Below are 19,361 nucleotides of genomic sequence, written 5' to 3'. Positions count from 1 at the left end.
CTTATAGTTTCAAATTAATGCTTAAACCTTCTCCATGCGAGACAGAGGCCTTTTCTCAGCAGTGGGCTCCGATAGGCTGATGATGATGATGATGATGATGATATGTTAAGTAAAAACCTTTATTAGTATAAATATTATTTCTTTGTTAATATGAATTGTTGAAGAGATTTTACTTTTTTGATGTTAACATTGTGGAACTTTGTAATTGGAATATATTGAGTAAAATTAGGAAATTGTAGTATACGCAGAAAATGTAATAGGCCCCAAGGCCCCACCAAAGACTTGTATAACTATGCCATCATCTTACATAGATGTATGTAGTATAGTATAGGTAGAATCAGTGATACCTAACCATAATTTACAAAATAGGAGAATTCAAAAGTTTATTTCTAATAATTATTTGCTTTAAGTAATTTCAGTTCAATATACGACAAAAAAATTATTGAAAAATATCGTTTCCTCACTTTCACTTTATTCGTGTCTTTAGGGTACTGTTTACTTAAGATGTTTTCTAAAATTAAACTGTTGTCTTAATTAAACAAAACCGTAACTCCGTTGTTGTTAAAAAATATAAATTAAACTTATTTTATGTGTACGTATTTGAGTGACTCTTTTGATGTGAATTATTTGGCAATTTTATTGAGACGAAATTTATATACAAATTTTGTTTCAATTATATGCAGTGGTGCTGAAAGCAAAACCATTCTAAATAAAATACAACGGCAGGCTCAATAATTATTTTTACTTTGATAAAAGACTTACCAGAAATAAGCATTTTAAACAATAGTAAGAAAAGTGCTATAAAAAACAGAAATCCAAAGAAAACGTAAAGAAACAGTTCATCCTACAAAGTTATAAAAGACTTATCAAATCAATTAGATTTGACAAGTCAAATGAAACGTCGAATTGTATAGAAATACAGAGATTAGACAAATCAGTCTCAAAACTGTTGTCAATATAGAGACCGTAAAAACGATCCTATCTCTTTATGAGACCAGAGTCGCCATTAAGAACGATATTACAGATAATAAACTTAGACCTATCATCGTCAAATTTCAAGCTTTTTTGGAAAATTTAAGGGGTTTAAGAACTAAAACTAATCAATCCTATTCTTATCTTCTGCAGTTTGATTATGATGTTATCTATCCTAGTGAAACCTGGCTCATGCCTGTTTTTTCTGACGAGAAAATTTTTGATTCACGATATGTCATTTACCGTAATGATTGCAACTTTAAACAACACAATGTTTGTATGGGTGATGGAACTCTCATAGGGGTGCGACGTGGAATGGTTTCAGTGGATGTAAGACGTTTAGATAATCTTCCATTATTTCCACTTGCAGACGTTACGTACATAAATTTAATAGTACCTGAAGGTTCAATTCATGAAAACTTGCATATGTTTTGTTGTTATTTTCCTCAAAATGTTCACCAATGTTATAATGAGTCTTTGTTTTTTGTATTTTTGTCTGACTTAAGCTTAAACAATTTTATTGTTCTAGGAGATTTTAATATTAGGGATGTATAATGTTCATTGGGGTGTAAGGAACCCCTTAGTATATAAAATCCCTCTGAAAATAATTTAATTATACAACCTTGCTTTCATTAATTTTACTGGTTGGTTTCAATACAATCATGTGGTTAATAGTAATAATAGAGTTTTGAGATCTCATAATGTCTAACCTACGAGTACGTTGTAATGTTGAAAGAACCTCACCACTCTCAGTTCCTGAGGATACGCATTACCCTGCTTTATTAATTTCAATACAAATTAATATCACCAAAAATAATTTAGCAGCTACTCCCCACATAAGTCGTAACTTTCATGATGCTAACTATGATTCCATCATTGGTGAATTAGACAATGTGAACTGGATACAGAAACTTCACTCTGATAACATAGTATCTGCGGTAAATCATTTTTTTTTCTATCGTTAATAATATAATTGATCGTTGTATTTCATGTCAAGTTGTATCTGAAAAAACAAATTTCCAAAGTGGTTCTCAAAATCTTTAATAAAAGTCGTCAGAAAAAAATTGGATTTGCATAAAAAATCGAAGATTTATGATAGAATCTGCGACTATTATCGCTTTTCTGGATTAAGAACTCAAACATGTGGCGGATTTTAGTAATGACTATGTCAGTAACTGGGAACGTAACAATCTTTACAACTCTAAACAATTTTGGACCTTCATTAAATCTAAGCGAGGAAGTAATGATATACGAGAGAGAATGTTTTTACACTCGCGTTAAGGATCCGATGACCAATCTATCTCATTTTTTCAGTCTGTTTTCGAAATTCATGGCAACTTTGTAGGTAACTTAGTAATGAACGGTTTTTCATCTTACGATAATCAAATACCAATTAACAATATCCACATAAGTTAAAATCAAATGGAAAAATATGTATTAAATCTCAATAAAAACGGGTTCTTAGCCGGGCCCAGATTTACTTCATCCGGCATTTCTTAAAAGATGTTACAAAAAACTTTCATTTCCCTTGTTTATCTAATTTAAAAACCGGATACTTACCACCCCTCTCGAAATAGTCAATAATAGTTCCGATACATAAAATTTGTGATAAGCATGACGTCACAAACTATAGGAGAATATCTTAATTATCTGTTATTCCGAAATTATTCGATAAAATTATTTACGACACTCTCTTTCCGATATTCCGACCTATTTTTACTACTGCATAACATGGATTTATTACAAAGCGATGTATCGAAACCAATCTTTGTGCATTTCTCGATGTTGTTCTTAACGCTTTAAAGGAAGGATCTCGGGTGGATGTCATGTAAACCGATTATTCAAAGGCATTTGATAAAATTTCACACTTACTTCTTATAAGGAAACTTCATATTGGCCCCGTTTTGTTTAATATTTTCATTAATGATATGTATAATTGTTTTGAACACTCAAACGTTTTACTATACGCCGATGACAAGAAAATGTATAAAGGACCATACGGAGTGTTCAAATCTACAAAAAGACTTAATTTCCTCGGTACACTATTGTATCATTAATGGTTTACATTTAAACATTTATAAGTGCCAGTAACAACATCTTCCAAGAAAATAACTTCTATTTCTTATGGTTATTATATACTTGGCAATCATCTGGCTAGGGTGTTAGAGACCTCGGAGTAACTCTTAATCAGGGACTTACATTTGGAAGACACGTTTAAAATATTGTTGCGGGAGCACATACTAAATGCTAGGTTTCATCTTTCGTCAGGGTTAAAAATATGTTAACTTTTGATTTACTTTATAACAGTCTCGTTAGATCAAAATTAGAATTTGCGTATTGTGTTTGGAATAGTATTAAAGCGATAGAAAATGTTCAAAATAAATATTTAAGAAATTATTTTTTATTTTGTTTTGTTATCTTTATAAATTATTATTGTAGTAAATTGTTTGTTTGATACCCTTTGCTGTTAATGTTCTTTTCTTGCTGTATTTGTTGTTTTCTTATTTTATTTGTATTATTTCTAATGTAAGGTACACTCCATGTCAAAATAACGGTGGAAACTGTTCTGGCAAATTGTTTTTACCCTAAATGAAACTAGTAATAATACTAGTTTCATTGAAATGAATACTCGCGAAAATCTTAGATCTCATTTGTTTTTACCCTACCGAAATAACTTATTGTGATATAAGGTGTTTGTTTTCCCATAAATAAATCAATAAATAAACTTTAAGGTTAAATTGGGTCTAAGGTTTAATTGGATCAATTTAGAGCACAAGTCTGTTTTTGCTCTAAATAACATTCTCCCATAAATATAAAAAGGATTCTCGTAAAGGTCTTCATCCCAACTAACATTTCGTTGAGGCAAATACCAACTGACAAGTCGACTGATTGGCCAATAAATAACTGAAATTGCTATAAGATAAATAGTTGTCAACTCTGAAATTTACGTCTTTCGCACTATAGCCAAGATTATATCATGGTCAATACAATTTAACGTTAATGGCAATAAGTGCTTTACATTCAAAACTTTGATAAATACAGAATTTAATTTCGTATACCTATGAAACAATTACAACAAGATACAATGCAACTATCGAACTGAATTAACATAAAAACAAACAACGTGTCAAATTTTGGAAATATATTGTGGTAAATATTTTAAGAGACTCATACAAAAAATCTATAATGGCATATAGTGATTAACAAATTCAACAGATATTGACCACAGCCCATTTTCACGGACAGTTGCGTGAGGAGAAATCATATCTATACCCTTGCTTTGATTGTATAAAAGTGAACAATCTGTGTCACTTAGTATCATTTAACTCTGAGAAATCAAAGCATTTTGGCAAAATGTATTGCAAGGTTAGAAAAACTTACAGTGCTTACATATAGGTACATTTTTGGTTTTGTTTCGCTATTACTACTTTTTATGAAAATATATATTTGCAGGTCTTGTGTTTCGCTGCTTTCGTTGCTGCTGCGACAGCCCAATATGGATATGAACATGGATCCGCTTACTCATCTAACCACATCTCCCGTCATGACGGACATCCACACATAGTGCACGGCCACCATGGTCATGATTATCATGTAAGTGACAGTAAGAGTTTAGTGAACCAATTAGCTTATCCCATAATAAAGTAATATATCATAATATAATAAACATTATAATCGTAGGCACATCCCAAGTATGAGTTCGAGTACAAAGTGAAGGATCCCCACACTGGAGACATTAAGGATCAACACGAGAGTCGTGATGGAGACCACGTGACGGGACACTACTCCCTTCACCAGCCTGATGGATCCGTTAGATCTGTTCACTATCACGGTGATCATCACACCGGGTACAGACAATTTAACATTACCGTTTTTTTTATTATAATAAAAGTAAATACTGTACTTATGCAAGATTCAAATATATTATTTTCAGATTCCACGCTGACGTCAAATACGACACGCATCACATCGTCCCCAAGCATCATCACTACTGAAGACAATTTATTTTAATATTCAATTGTTACTTCATTGTATTTTTTTCTACAATTTGTTAATACTTTTAATAAACACAATGAAAACTCATCTTTTTGTTTTCTGTGGTTCCTCTTTGTTGTCAAAAGCGGACATATCAGCGGTTTAAATCTGGTAATAATAATGGTGTGTATTATTGTGATACAGTTTTGTAAAAACAATTAATATTACGATTAGTTAAAAACATTCAATGCGCATACTTTTAGTACCCTATTTCAATTTAAAACTTACCTTAAGACATTTTGTCTCGCAATTCATGGCTCTGAGTTTTTCTGCATTTTGCTCACAATATTTAAAGCTTGTCTTACTTCTGTTTTAAGAGAGTAGCGGTAGTTTACGTACATAAACCTAATAATCTGTTCACTGACTCGAGTTTTGACAAGTTACTTTTATTGTAATCTTTATTGCTAATAAAATTAACAAGTGCGGCTTAAAATGTTGTTAAAATTAAAATAATTTCAAAGAATAGTTGGAGGTAATCACAGTATGTATAAATGTTTGTAATATTTACTGTTGTTAAGTTAATATTTTATTTCAAATAAAAAACCTGCCTACCCAATATTTCAAATCTTTACTGTTTTCTAGGTAACTTATAAATTCCTACAATATATTCGTCGGTATAATTGTATCGCGTATAATAACTAAAATGATTTTATTAAAATGAACGAAAGTTATTTTACTTTATGTATTACTTATTTTTTACCTTACATAAAATCGGTTTAAAACAATTTTTTTGCCAAAAAATAAGTACATATTTATGTAGTTTTTTGTTTCGATATAATATGTTACAAAAAAGAAAAATATCATATTCAATGAGTTATTGTGCCTATAAAATCATAGGAGCAATAAAATTATTTTTACGTAAAAAAATTAATTAAAAAAAAACAACATATTAACACAAGAACTAAAAAATAAAAAAATATTTTACACTTAAATACTATTTTCTTACCAAAACTATCTAATATAAATAATAATTGTATACATTTAGTTAGGTATTAATTATTTAATACCTAACTAAATATATACATTTCTTTATCAACATTATACATTTTCAAGTTTATATCTAAGGGAGATATTTCTTAATAAATAGAGGAATTGAAGGCTAGTATCACTATTGGTGAGAAAATGGCGCTGTGTGTATTATAAGACCCGCAAACGTAATTAATTTGTTTTGCATCTCTGTGCAATCCCTGTCTCTGCTGCTCCATACGACATTTTCTATTCCGATCATTATATTGTGTTCTTACTTGTGTTAAGGATAAACGAAATTTACTTTTACTAAAAGTAACCGTAAGTACCGTGTACTTTTTGGTAATTTTAATTAGTATTCTATTAGTGTTAAGTATTATATTACTGCCTACTGCTTAGATATTTAATCTGTAGAAGAGGCACCGACTTCAAAAGGTGATTAGATACTGAAAAGTTGTATATATTTAGGTAGGTATTAAATTAGATTATTGGAAAGTAATTAAAAATAATGTTCGTTTGTCTACATTATGTGTTTAGTAAATTCTTGTGCAGATATAAAAAAAAGATTCCGACGTTTTAAGAACCTTCTCCTTTTTTCAATTCGGTTAATAACAAAATTAGGAAATCTGTCTTCCGGCAATGAATGAATCTTATGTAATGCAATTAATTTGATGTCTATTATATATGCCTACACATTTAAAGGATTTTCTGTAATTTTCTCAGAATTCCATAATAAGGTCAGGTAGTCCTATCATCATGGGACTATTTGTAAAGGCTACCCTTATAAATCGGTTGGCGTGATATTGAATTACTCGTACATTTCTCGCACACATACTTAATGGTAATTTTGGTCATACGTTTTTCTCATGGATGTCATTGTCAGAACTGGACCAAATTAAAATGCGACCACACGGAAAGCACCAGCATTCTAATAAAAAAATCATTAAAATCGCTTAATCCTGTCGAAAGTTATGAGATAACAAATATATACAAGTCGGTTGTAAATACAGACGAATTGAAAACCTCGTTTTGTTGAAGTAAGCTAAAAAAGCATCATTATAATTTAATGAAAATACTTACTGAAAATATTAAAAAACACTACCTACATTCTTTGTCTATCTAGTAATTAATCCCCGTTAGTGGTTATCCAACAAATTGTTTTCATAAAGATGGTGTAACAAACTTATTAACAATTTTACGTTGCACCTAGATTTAAGATCAAAGCCATTGATAAAAGTAGAATCATTAATAAAATTTACTGCTTAACAAACATAGTTCATTCATCTTTGAACATTTCGTTTAATAATGGATTTAATGCTTTATAAACACGACATTTTACAAAACCGTTCAAATGATTGCATATAGCTTTTTATATAGACTACAACCGAATTTCAAGGACACCTAGTGTGAGGTGAAATCATATCAGTACTCTTTTCATTGTATAAAAGACAACATTCCGTATCTCTATGCATCATTCAGTTTACAGAGTTAGAAATCAAAACAAGCTTACCACAATGTATTTTAAGGTATGTTAATGATGAAAAAAATATATGTTTATTTTAAGAAATCCTTTATGTATGTTATTTCGTGAGAATGATTTTGTAACACTATTTTATATGTTCCAGATATTATGTTTCGCTACCCTAGTCGCAGTTGCTGCGGCACAATACGGCTACGGTCATGGGTCAGCGTACTCGTCTAATCACATCTCCCGACACGATGGACATCCACAACTTGTCCATGGACATCACGGTCATCATGATTACCACGTACGCTTTCTTATCTTTATATATATATATATATATTACTTTACAGACCATTCCGAAAGACTTTCATGAGATCCATTATAAATCTCAAGAAATAATAAGTTACTTATGAATTATTTAAAATTGTCTCTATAAAAGGCACATCCCAAGTATGAGTTCGAGTACAAGGTGAAGGATCCTTACACTGGAGATATCAAGGATCAACACGAGAGTCGTGACGGAGACCACGTGACGGGATACTACTCCCTCCACCAGCCTGATGGATCCGTTAGATCTGTTCACTATCACGGCGATCATCACACCGGGTACAAACAAGTATCAGTATTACAGTTTTTTTATTATAATGAAAGTAACTTCTGTACTTATGCAAGATTCAAATGTATTATTTTCAGATTCCACGCTGACGTCAAATACGACACGCATCACATCGTCCCCAAGCACCATCATTACTGAAGACAATGTATTTTAATATTCAGCTGTTACTCCGTGATATTTTTCCTACTATTTGTAAATACTTTCAATAAACACATTTAAATATAATCTTTTTCTTTTTAAAGTACTTTTTCTGTGGTTCCTCTTTGTTATCAATGACTGACAAAACAATGGTTCAAAAACTTGGAATAATTACGATGTCGTTTTATTAATATTTATTACTTATACTTTTACTAATATATTTAAATTAAAAATTTCACTTATAAGTGTTTGATCGTTATTTCACCAGTTGATAGGAGGAAATGATGTCGTAGATTGTGAACGCACTATCTCATTGATACCTTATTCACCCTCTTCTAAAAAACACCCAAATTATAACTAAAAGGAAATACAGAAGCAGGCAATTTGTTCCAATCCTTTACTATTTGCATTAAGAAGAAGGAAGCGTATGGCTTCTTCCGGGTGCATTGATGGTCTACAATAAAAAAAATGGAAGCTCTGCCAGCTATTGGTTGATTCTCTGTTGACCATTTTCACCAAAATCCATATTCTCAGTCCCCAATAAGAATAAATCCTAGATGTGTCAAGGGGCATCTCTTAGATGTACGTTCCATAGTTTTACAGATTATAAAGGAAATTGCAATGACGAGACGATAATTTACTGGGTCTAAACGGTTTCCTTTCTTCGGCTTAGGCGCTTAACATCCAGGCTAATTAGTTTTTGTTCACGTCAAGACTATGCAGAGATCTTAGTACCTGTTTATTAGTATTATTACTAGTATTTAGAATCCTGTCAAAAATGAACCGATTTGAACGGAACATCTGCCCTCTAAAAGTCAGTACCACAGACTGAGTAAGAAACCAAAAGGATATACCCTCCAAAAACACCTGTTTGCGGTTAAGTCGCCTTGCTTTTAAAACAATTCCACAATCTTATGGAAGCAGATTCAGTGAGTCAACAAATTCGTCCCTAGACATGTCTACAGGAATACCTCTGTCTAAACCTATGCGTGTAAGATTATAACATTAGCCTTATAATTAGACATTTATAATATTTTATTACTTAGAAAACTGTTAACTGCTTGGGTTGAAGTAAATTGCACAGAGAATTTGTTCTGAACTACACTTTTTACGCCATCTTTTACAATGTTACTGATTTTATGAGTATGTAAAAATTTACAGAAGGTAATGGGTCTAATGGGAATGGGAGATGCAGGGTTTTGGACTTCCTCTGCGACCTGTACAATGTAAGAAGGACAATCGTTTAGAAGAGATGGATAGGTATGCAATGATTGGATGACAGGCACAGTACCTAAATCTTGAGAGCTTGCCGTTTTATTACCTTTTCCGAAGAAGGGCACCCGTTCTGACCCTAATTATTATAGTTCTATTGCAATAACTTCTGTAATCTTACAAATTGTGGAACGTATATCGGACAGATGGTAATTGGGAAAAAAAGAAGAAAATTTTCTTAGGGCCTGAGAATATGGATTTCGGTGATAATGGTCAACAGGGAATCTTGTGCGTTCACGCTAAGCATTTATGTGAAAGAGCTTCAGAGAACAACGGTAAAGATCTCGCAGTTTCACTCGATATCCCAAAGGTTTCGACAGGGTCGGGCACGATAGTGGCCAGCTTCTGGATATTCTACACGATACACTCTGGAGCGCGTGCACAGGAGTTTTATGCTATAATTAATGCATCCCTTTTATCATAGAATAACCAATCGCTGGCAGAGCTTTCATTCTTTTGTTGTAGACCATCAATGCACCGAGAAGAAGCAATACGCTTCCTTCTTCTTAATGCAAATAGTAAAGGATTGAAACAAATTGCCTGCTTCTGTATTTCGTTATATATTTAATTTGGGCGTTTTTTAGAAGAGGATGAATAAGCTTTCAATGTGATAGTGCGTTCATAACGCACGACATCATTTCCTCCTACGAACTGGTAAAATAACGGTCAAACACTCATAAGTGAGATTTTCAATTTAAATATGTTAATAAAAGTATAAGTAATAAATATTAATAAAACGACATCGTAATTATTCCAAGTTTTTGAACCATTGTTTTGTCAGTCATTGATAACAAAGAGGAACCACAGAAAAAGTACTTTAAAAAGAATAAGATTATATTTAAATGTGTTTATTGAAAGTATTTACAAATAGTAGGAAAAATATCACGCAGTAACAGCTGAATATTAACATTGTTTTCAGTAATGATGGTGCTTGGGGACGATGTGATGCGTGTCGTATTTGACGTCAGCGTGGAATCTGAAAATAATATATTTGAATCTTGCATAAGTACAGTATTTACTTTTATTATAATAAAAAAAACGGTAATTTTAAATTGTCTGTACCCGGTGTGATGATCACCGTGATAGTGAACAGATCTAACGGATCCATCTGGCTGGTGAAGGGAATAGTATCCCGTCACGTGGTCTCCATCACGGCTCTCGTGTTGATCCTTGATATCTCCAGTGTGAGGATCCTTCACTTTGTATTCGAACTCATACTTGGGATGTGCCTTTTATAGAGACAATTTTAATTAATTTATAATTAACTTACTATTACTTGAGATTTATAATGGATCTTATGAAATTCTTTCGGAATTGTCTGTAAAGTAATATATATAGATAAAAAAGCGTACGTGGTAATCATGATGACCGTGATGTCCATGGACAAGTTGTGGATGTCCATCATGCCGGGAGATGTGATTAGACGAGTACGCTGACCCATGACCGTAGCCGTATTGTGCCGCAGCAACTGCGACTAGGGCAGCGAAACATAATATCTGGAACATATAAAATAGTGTTACAACCCATTCCCACGAAATGACATAAATAAAATATTTTTTTAAATACGCCTACTTTTTTTTTATTAACTTACCTTACAATACATCTTGGTAGACTTGTTTTGATTTCTAACTCTGAAAGCTGAATGATGTATAGAGATACGGAATGTTGTCTTTTATACAATGAAAGGAGTACTGATATGATTTCACCTCACACTAAGTGTCCTTGAAATATGGTTGTGTTTAAAATAAATTTAGTAATAGAAAATTGTATGCAATATTTTGAACGGTTTTGTAAAATATCGTGTTTATAAAGCATTACGCCTATTTTATTTCTGAACAAACATATTTCATTCATCTTTTAACATTTCTTTTAATCAATTATGAAACGAAATTTTCAAAGATAAATGAACTATGTTTGTTCAGGAGCAAATTTTATTAACGATTCAACTTTTACCAATGTCTTTGATCTTAAATCTAAGTGCAGCATAAAAATGTAAAATTTCTTTGTCACACCATCTTCATGAAAACAGTTTATTGGATAACCTATAATGTGGATAAATTACTAGATACACAGATCGGTACTGCTTATAAAAGTGTCAGTAAGAATATATCGATTTTTCCGTAAGCAATGAAATGAAGAAATATTTAACTATATTATTGACAGCTTGTTCATTCTTTTCTAAAAAACACCCAAATTATAACTAAAAGGAAATACAGAAGAAGCAGGCGAACTGTTTCAATCCTTTACTATGGCTTCTTCCGGGCGCATTGATGGTCTACAACAAAAAAAAATAGAAACTCTGCCAGCTATTGGTTGATTCTCTGTTGACCATTTTCACCGAAATCCATATTCTCAGTCACTGAGAAGAATATATTCTAGATATTTAAAGGGGCGTCTCTTAGATGTACGTCCGATAGTTTTACAGATTATAAAGGAAATTGCAATGAGACGATAATTAACAGGGTCTAAACGGTTTCCTTTCTTCTGCTTAGGCGCTTATCATCGAGGCTAATTAGTTTTTGTTCACGTCAAGACTATGCAGAGATCTTGGTACCTGTTTATTAGTATTATTACTAGTATTTAGAACCCTGTCATAAAGGAACCGCAGTCCGGTAAGCTCGGTGTTTAAGGTTGAGGTATACCTATTTCTCATCCACCACCAACAATTTCTTTATTTCCTAATTATTTCCAAATAACAAGACCACCTGACGGACATTTTCATTTTATCTGCCCATGATCACCGTTCCTGCAAAGGAACCAAAACGTCGAGGGAATTTAGTTTTGTAGTATTCAATAAAACTATATTCAATTCGTCATTTAATGTAGTATTCAATAAAAGCAAAACTGCATGACAGAAACTAATTTAATACAGTAATCTACCAACATTACATTTAAAATTATATTATTATTTTAACAATACCGAGCAATTATAACAAGATATTAAAATAAATACCATAATAATCTTAGACAATATTATATAACGAATTTGATCTTATTAAAATGAACCAAATTAAATGTAAAAATATGTTACTTTATTTATTATTTATTTTACCTTATTTATAATCGAGTTTTAACAATTTTTTTTACCAATTAATTGCTTGAAATAAATCATATCATGTTTTGTTTCGTTTTTCTGTTTCCTTTGGCAACGTTTATTTTAATTTTAAGAAAATTTTGTGAAACATTGTATGATAGAAATAAAAAAAAAAGAACAACTAATTATCGTGCCAATGAAATAATATAAGGAAAAAAAGTACACCACTACAATTTAATTTATTGTTGGAAAGTATAAGATTGACAGGGATAAGTATTGACATCTTCAGTGATTACTTAGCCATGAAATAGTAAATAATGATAAATAAATTTTTAGAATGGTGGGAAACGTCAAAAAATATTTTTTTATTCAAATAATAATAATAAAAATATAAATGAAAATTTTTCAACTTCATTTCATTGCTTACGGGAAAATCGATATATTCTTACTGATACTTTTATAAGCAGTACCGATCTGTGTATCTAGTAATTTATCCACATTATAGGTTATCCAATTAACTGTTTTCATAAAGATGGTGTAGTTCAAAGCCATTGATAAAAGTAGAATCATTAATAAAATTTACTGCTGAACAAACATAGTTCATTCATCTTTGAACATTTCGTTTAATAATTGATTTAATGCTTTATAAACACGACATTTTACAAAACCGTTCAAATGATTGCATATAGCTTTATATATAGACTACAACCGAATTTCAAGGACACTTAGTTTTTACACTTTCATTGTATAAAAGACAACATTCCGTATCTCTATGCACCATTTAGTTTTCAGAGTTAGAAACCAAAACAAGTCTACCAAGATGCATTGTAAGGTATGCTTATTAACAAAAAAATTTAGATATATTTAATAAAATATTTTTTTTATTTCATTTCGTGGAAATGAGTTGTAATGCTATTTTATATATTCCAGATATTATGTTTCGCTGCCCTCGTCGCCGTTGCTGCGGCACAATACGGCTACAGTCATGGGTCAGCGTACTCGTCTAATCACATCTCCCGACACGATGGACATCCACAACTGGTCCATGGACATCACGGTCACCATGATTACCATGTACGTTTTCTTATCTATATATATTCCTTAACAGACAATTCCATAAGCACTTCACGAAATCCATTGTAAATCTGAATTAATAGTAAGTTACTTATAAATTACTTAAAATTGTCTTTATAAAAGGCACATCCCAAGTATGAGTTCGAGTACAAAGTGAAGGATCCTCACACTGGAGATATCAAGGATCAACACGAGAGTCGTGACGGAGACCACGTGACGGGATACTACTCCCTTCACCAGCCTGATGGATCCGTTAGATCTGTTCACTATCACGGTGATCATCACACCGGGTACAGACAATTTAATATTACAGTTTTTTTATTATAATAAAAGTAACTTCTGTACTTATGCACGATTCAAATATATTATTTTCAGATTCCACGCTGACGTCAAATACGACACGCATCACATCGTCCCCAAGCACCATCATTACTGAAGACAGTGTATTTTAATATTCAACTGTTACTTAGTGATATGTTTCCTACTATTTGTAATTTTTTTTAATAAACACAATTATATATAATGTTAATCTTTTTATAGAACTGTCTGTGGTTCCTCTTTTTTATACTTTTATTAACATATTTTAATTAATAATTTCACTTATGAGTGTTTGATCAGTCTCAGTTACTAAGAAGATTGTCTTCTTTTTATGCCAATTGGCATCTGTCCGATATACGTTCTATAATCTGTAAGATTACAGAGGTTATTGCAATACAACTATAATAATTAGGGTCAGCAGGGGTACCCTTCTTTGCAAAAGGTAATATACTTATTCCCGTGACTTTGAATTATCCGTTAATAGTTTCGGCAATGATCTTGAGAATGCTGACGATTATGTTATCTACCACAGCTCTCCGGCTGTCGAGAATATTTCTCACAGGATCTCAACGGCTCTTTTCTATCTAAACCAATGGCTCTCCAATCATTGCTTATCTTTGGCGGTTTCCAAATGTCAAGCTGTTGTTTTCTCAAAAAAACGTTCTATCCCTTCTCCTTACCTTGTGAAGATCAAAACATTAAGTTTACCCCTCAGGTCAAATTTTTGTTTCAGTTCTTGATCAAAAATTATCTAGTGTTCCGCATTTTGATTGCGTTATAAAAAATGTGAAAAAGGGTCAAATGTTCTTCGCGCCTTGTTCTGTGTGTAATGGGGTTCTTACCCTTATTCTCTAAAAAGTGTATACAATGCCATAGTTCGTAGCGTCATGGACTATGGCTTGTTTTTGTTGAACCCTCTTTATAAAGTGGATTCCAAAAAGTTAAACAAATTAAATTAACCTAAAAATTATCCTCGGGGCATTAAAATCGCCTCCAGCGATGGTATTGCAGGTCGAATGTGTTGATGCCTCCTTTAATAAACGTCGCCAGCTCCTTTGCGATAAATTTATTTGTAAAATACTGCAATTATCTTCTCATACCCTCCTTAATCATATGCGCCCTCTTTCCCAGCTGTACAACTCTACCTTCATCCAAAACCCCTGTTATTAGATAGTTACCTTATCACTTCTTCTATCTTTTATCTCTTCTATCACTTCCTTCTGCGGTACTTACCTTCCCGCTTAATCCTTTATATTTATTCCCGTATAATTGCCTCATATTCAATCCCCTAGTCACCACAGATCTCGATCTTATGAAAGGCTCTTCTGTCACTAAAGAAAAATTCTCTTCCATATGTTCCCAAAACTAGCCAAAACATATTTCTATCTACACAAATGCGTTTAAGACATCCCCGGAAGGAAGCGTAGGTGCGGCATGCTCTCTCCCAAAATGTAGAATTATTTTATAATTTAAATTCCCATCGCAATTTTCAGTAATTTTCGATGAAACCATTGCTATTCTTTAGGCTATTCTTTATACGAAGTTACACAGCTTAAAACAGACTATAATTTGACCGACTCCTTAAGCTGTCTTAAATCAGTCAAATAAAACCCTTTTAAATGCAAGTATAGGTCTCCCGTCATTTTGATGTTTCAGGAGGCCTTTTTTTTAAATTATCAAATGGGTTTGTCTGTTGCTTTGGTATTTATTCCCAGTCACTCTGGTATCCCTGGCAATAAAACAGCAGACCTATTAGCCAAATAAGCCATTTTGACCGGTTTAACTTCTTATTGTAAAATCCCATCAAAAATCTCTCTTCGTTGGCTAAAAGGTATAAGAATTCGTTTTGGCCACTCTATTTGTGAATGTGGCCTTGACAAAGGTTCCGTTCCCAATCTTCTCTTCAGCTATCCTAAACTCCTTCATCCCCTATATGTTGCCCTCCCCGTTCACATTCCCTGTCCTTTAAATACCGAATTTTTATTGTAGTTGGTGTTTGGTCACTTTAGTGAATTTATATGTAAATATATTAAAATGAATTGAATTAATTTGTAATTAATTGTTTTACCTTTATATAACATTGGTCTTAGTTTTACATTTTTTATCTCCTATGTTTGCATTTAATTGAATTTGTGTTGTCAGATCTACCAACATATGTAGTTCCTAATTGTAACTTCAGTCGAGACTGTAAAATTTTATTTCATTCAAAAGTCAATCCCGGATAGTGTCTCCTCCATTTTATATGACTCTGGCAGAATATACTGTGCACGTCTTTGCACGGATGGAGGCCATATTATAAAAAAATATATATTAATGACTTGTTAAGACATTAGTGCATGTTGGGAAGTTCGATACATCTAACAGTCCATCAGACGCCTTAACAAGACGCTATTTATTCAACATTTATTGGTGAAACTGGGTCTTAATCTATAGCGACTAAAGTTATAAATTATAAATTTGTTACTTATGTTATTTTTGTTAACTATTTATTTTAAGACTTAAGCCTTTGATCTAATAGTTTTATTTTTAATTAAAATAATTTATTACATGTTTAACATTGAGACATAAAAAAGGAATTTTTTGAAATTTGACGATACACTTTTGTCAATTATTTAATTATTTTAATGTAAAATTACAGCTTGTTATTAAAATTAACATCATTTTCAAGAGTAGTAGCAGATAGTCACTAAATTTGGAGAATTCACCGATATTTAGTTAGTTTCTAAATTAGTTTTCTTAACTGCTGGTTTATTCTTAATCGATTACAATATACTCGTTATGACAGTTGTATCTTGTACTATGACAGAAAGAATTTTATTAAAATTTCTAAATTTTATAAAATGTAAATTTATATATTTTTAATTTTATTTATAATCGATTTTGAACGAATTGTTTGCTAACAAAAAAGTAAATATAACGCTTTTTGTTCCGTTTCTCGGTTTTCATAGGTAATAATTTAAAAAAATGTCATTAAAATTTTAATTGAACTGCTACGATAATGATAAACCAACAAAAATATATACATACTTCTTCAACTTGTTATAGTGGCAATGGAAACATAAAGGCAAAAGGAGAAGAACAATTAAATTTCTTATAGGAAAATATTAGATTGACAGTGTAACAGTGTACAACAAATGGAAAAAAAATTCAAGAATGACGAAATATGATTGAATTTTTTTTACATAATTAATGTAAGGTTAAAATAATTGTTTTAGATTTCTTTTCATCATTTCAATTCATTGCTTACGGAAAAATCAACACATTCTTACTGATCATTTTATAAACAATATCGATCTGTATATCTAGTAATTTATCCCCGTTATGGGTTAGCCAACAAATTGTTCTCATAAAGCTGGTGTAACAAAGTAATTAACAATTTTACGTTGCACCTAGATTTAAGATCAAAGCCATTGATAAAAGTAGAATCATTAATAAAATTTTCTGCTTAACAAACATAGTTCATTCATCTTTGAAAATTTCGTTTAATAATTGATTTAATGCTTTATAAACACGACATTTTACAAAACCGTTCCAAAAATATTGCATATTGCTTTATATATAGACTACAACCGAATTTCAAGGACACATAATGTGAGGTGAAATCTTATCAGTTCGCCTTTCATTGTATATAAGACAACATTTCGTATCTCTATGCATCATTCAGTTTCCAGAGTTAGAAATCAAAATAAGCTTATCACAATGTATTTTAAGGTATGTTAAACATCAAAAAATATATGTTTATTTAAAAAAATCCTTTATGTATGTCATTTCGTAAGAATGATTTTGTAACACTATTTTATATATTCCAGATATTATGTTTCGCTGCCCTCGTCGCCGTTGCTGCGGCACAATACGGCTACGGTCATGGGTCAGCGTACTCGTCTAATCACATCTCCCGACACGATGGACATCCACAACTTGTCCATGGACATCACGGTCACCATGATTACCACGTACGCTTTCCTACCTTTATATTCCTTTAGATACAATTCAATAACATTTTCATGGGATGCATTATAAATCTAAAGTAATAATAAGTCACTTATAAATTACTTAAAATTGTATTTTTAAAAGGCACATCCCAAGTACGAGTTCGAGTACAAGGTGAAGGATCCTCACACTGGAGACATCAAGGATCAACACGAAAGTCGTGACGGAGACCACGTGACGGGATACTACTCCCTTCACCAGCCTGATGGATCCGTTAGATCTGTTCACTATCACGGCGATCATCATACTGGGTACAGACAATTCAATATTACAGTTTTTTTATTATAATGAAAGTAACTTCTGTACTTATGCAAGATTCAAATATATTATTTTCAGATTCCACGCTGACGTCAAATACGACACGCATCACATCGTCCCCAAGCACCATCATTACTGAAAATTTAAACGTTGTAAAATTATTTGTATGTTACATCCTACAAATGCTTTATTTATTACTGGTTTTCATTTTATTATAATAATTTTATACAATAAAGTTTTATAAAACATTTTATATTTTCTATTAAAAAAATAAATATTTAGACACACATATATATAAAATATCAAACTTAGTTGCTTTTCCAATCTGATAGATTTCTAGATCTCACCTGTGCTTGAATCCTTTAAATTATACAACATTTTTAAGTCTCATAAATAATTTAATTTCAGAAAATAAATATCATATACATATTAAAAAACAAAGTTCCTCGCCGCGTCTTTCTGTCTGTCTGTTCTCGATATTCAGAAAACTACTGCACCGATTATCAAACACTTATCACCACTCGATAGGTTGATTCTCGTGGAATATTTCAGTACAAAATTTGTTAAGTTTTTGTATTTACTTGTTTGTACATTAGCGACATTTGTTCAAGATGTCAGGAAGACATGAGCCGTCTGAGAACTTTTAACGATAACGCTGCCTCAAGTCTTTGAGATATAACAAAATAATATATAATGAAATTGTATATGTTATATAGGTCTACAGAAAAATCCAGGGCGGTATATGTCTATACCTTAAGGATAACATATTATATCCATTTTACAACTTTAAAAATTGACATTTCTAAAGCGTTTATTGGAAAGCTATTTACATAAATACCCTATTAAGTCTTATCAAAATAAATTACTTCGTTTTTAAGCCTACATCAGTATCTGTAAATGACTTTTTAAATAATCGGCCGTACCGTTTGAAAGTTATCATAATATAAGTTTAATAATTCTTAAAATTAAAAAGGCCATTTATATTTATTGTAAAGAGCCCGTGCGAAGCAGGGGCTGGTACCTAGTATATAAATAAAACCAACTAAAGGACAAACACTTAAAAATGGATATACAAGACCGTTATGACCAATTTAGAGATGACAATAACTTAATAAAAGTGGATCAAACAATAACTTCAAAAATAATTTTAGTTTTGCTGTGCATTGTTTTATAAAACAATTAATAAGAATATAAAATTAAAAATAATTTTCCTCTCATTAAAA

At 31.5% G+C, this 19,361-nt stretch overlaps 4 protein-coding genes across 5 annotated transcripts; 3 read left to right on the top strand and 1 right to left on the bottom strand.

The window, feature by feature from the left end:
• The first annotated feature begins 4,295 nt into the window (after nt 1-4,295).
• On the top strand, nt 4,296-5,055 carry LOC133319006 (cuticle protein 7-like). Its single transcript, XM_061521787.1, has 4 exons — nt 4,296-4,338; nt 4,426-4,566; nt 4,654-4,820; nt 4,907-5,055. Exons 1-4 carry the CDS (start codon nt 4,327-4,329, stop codon nt 4,965-4,967), a joined length of 381 nt encoding a protein of 126 aa, XP_061377771.1. The 5' UTR covers nt 4,296-4,326; the 3' UTR covers nt 4,968-5,055.
• A 2,393-nt stretch (nt 5,056-7,448) lies between these two features.
• On the top strand, nt 7,449-8,279 carry LOC133319005 (cuticle protein 7-like). Its single transcript, XM_061521783.1, has 4 exons — nt 7,449-7,499; nt 7,599-7,742; nt 7,878-8,044; nt 8,132-8,279. The coding sequence occupies exons 1-4, from the start codon at nt 7,488-7,490 to the stop codon at nt 8,190-8,192; spliced, it is 384 nt and encodes a 127-aa protein (XP_061377767.1). The 5' UTR covers nt 7,449-7,487; the 3' UTR covers nt 8,193-8,279.
• Nucleotides 8,280-10,296: 2,017 nt separating this feature from the next.
• On the bottom strand, nt 10,297-11,134 carry LOC116766041 (cuticle protein 19-like). The gene is made up of 4 exons (XM_061521786.1): nt 11,056-11,134; nt 10,817-10,960; nt 10,527-10,693; nt 10,297-10,440 (listed from the first exon to the last, which is right to left on the bottom strand). The coding sequence occupies exons 1-4, from the start codon at nt 11,065-11,067 to the stop codon at nt 10,380-10,382; spliced, it is 384 nt and encodes a 127-aa protein (XP_061377770.1). The 5' UTR covers nt 11,068-11,134; the 3' UTR covers nt 10,297-10,379.
• Nucleotides 11,135-13,282: 2,148 nt separating this feature from the next.
• Nucleotides 13,283-18,376, top strand: LOC116766048 (cuticle protein 19-like). 2 transcript variants are annotated; one of them, XM_061521785.1, is made up of 4 exons: nt 13,283-13,330; nt 13,429-13,572; nt 17,965-18,131; nt 18,217-18,376. In XM_061521785.1, the coding sequence occupies exons 1-4, from the start codon at nt 13,319-13,321 to the stop codon at nt 18,275-18,277; spliced, it is 384 nt and encodes a 127-aa protein (XP_061377769.1). In that variant the 5' UTR covers nt 13,283-13,318; the 3' UTR covers nt 18,278-18,376. The 2 variants fall into 2 exon arrangements, with proteins under 2 accessions (XP_061377769.1, XP_061377768.1); XM_061521784.1 differs by lacking the exons at nt 17,965-18,131; nt 18,217-18,376 and adding exons at nt 13,696-13,862; nt 13,948-14,081.
• The last annotated feature ends 985 nt before the right edge of the window (nt 18,377-19,361 follow it).

Source organism: Danaus plexippus, chromosome 11 (assembly GCF_018135715.1).
Source record: "Danaus plexippus chromosome 11, MEX_DaPlex, whole genome shotgun sequence".
Classification (NCBI taxonomy): Eukaryota; Metazoa; Arthropoda; class Insecta; order Lepidoptera; family Nymphalidae; genus Danaus; species Danaus plexippus.
The sequence above is the reverse complement of the archived record's forward strand: the minus strand, read 5'-3'. Positions and strand labels throughout refer to the sequence as shown.

Bases quoted from the DNA above. Each gene is read 5' to 3' on its own strand.
- LOC133319006 (XM_061521787.1), top strand. The intron at 4,567-4,653 runs GTAAGTGACAGT...TTATAATCGTAG, and splicing joins ACCATGGTCATGATTATCAT to GCACATCCCAAGTATGAGTT. The intron at 4,821-4,906 runs GTACAGACAATT...TATTATTTTCAG, and splicing joins CACGGTGATCATCACACCGG to ATTCCACGCTGACGTCAAAT.
- LOC133319005 (XM_061521783.1), top strand. The intron at 7,743-7,877 runs GTACGCTTTCTT...TCTCTATAAAAG, and splicing joins ACGGTCATCATGATTACCAC to GCACATCCCAAGTATGAGTT. The intron at 8,045-8,131 runs GTACAAACAAGT...TATTATTTTCAG, and splicing joins CACGGCGATCATCACACCGG to ATTCCACGCTGACGTCAAAT.
- LOC116766041 (XM_061521786.1), bottom strand. The intron at 10,694-10,816 runs GTACGCTTTTTT...TCTCTATAAAAG, and splicing joins ACGGTCATCATGATTACCAC to GCACATCCCAAGTATGAGTT. The intron at 10,441-10,526 runs GTACAGACAATT...TATTATTTTCAG, and splicing joins CACGGTGATCATCACACCGG to ATTCCACGCTGACGTCAAAT.
- LOC116766048 (XM_061521785.1), top strand. The intron at 13,573-17,964 runs GTACGTTTTCTT...TATTTTTAAAAG, and splicing joins ACGGTCACCATGATTACCAT to GCACATCCCAAGTACGAGTT. The intron at 18,132-18,216 runs GTACAGACAATT...TATTATTTTCAG, and splicing joins CACGGCGATCATCATACTGG to ATTCCACGCTGACGTCAAAT.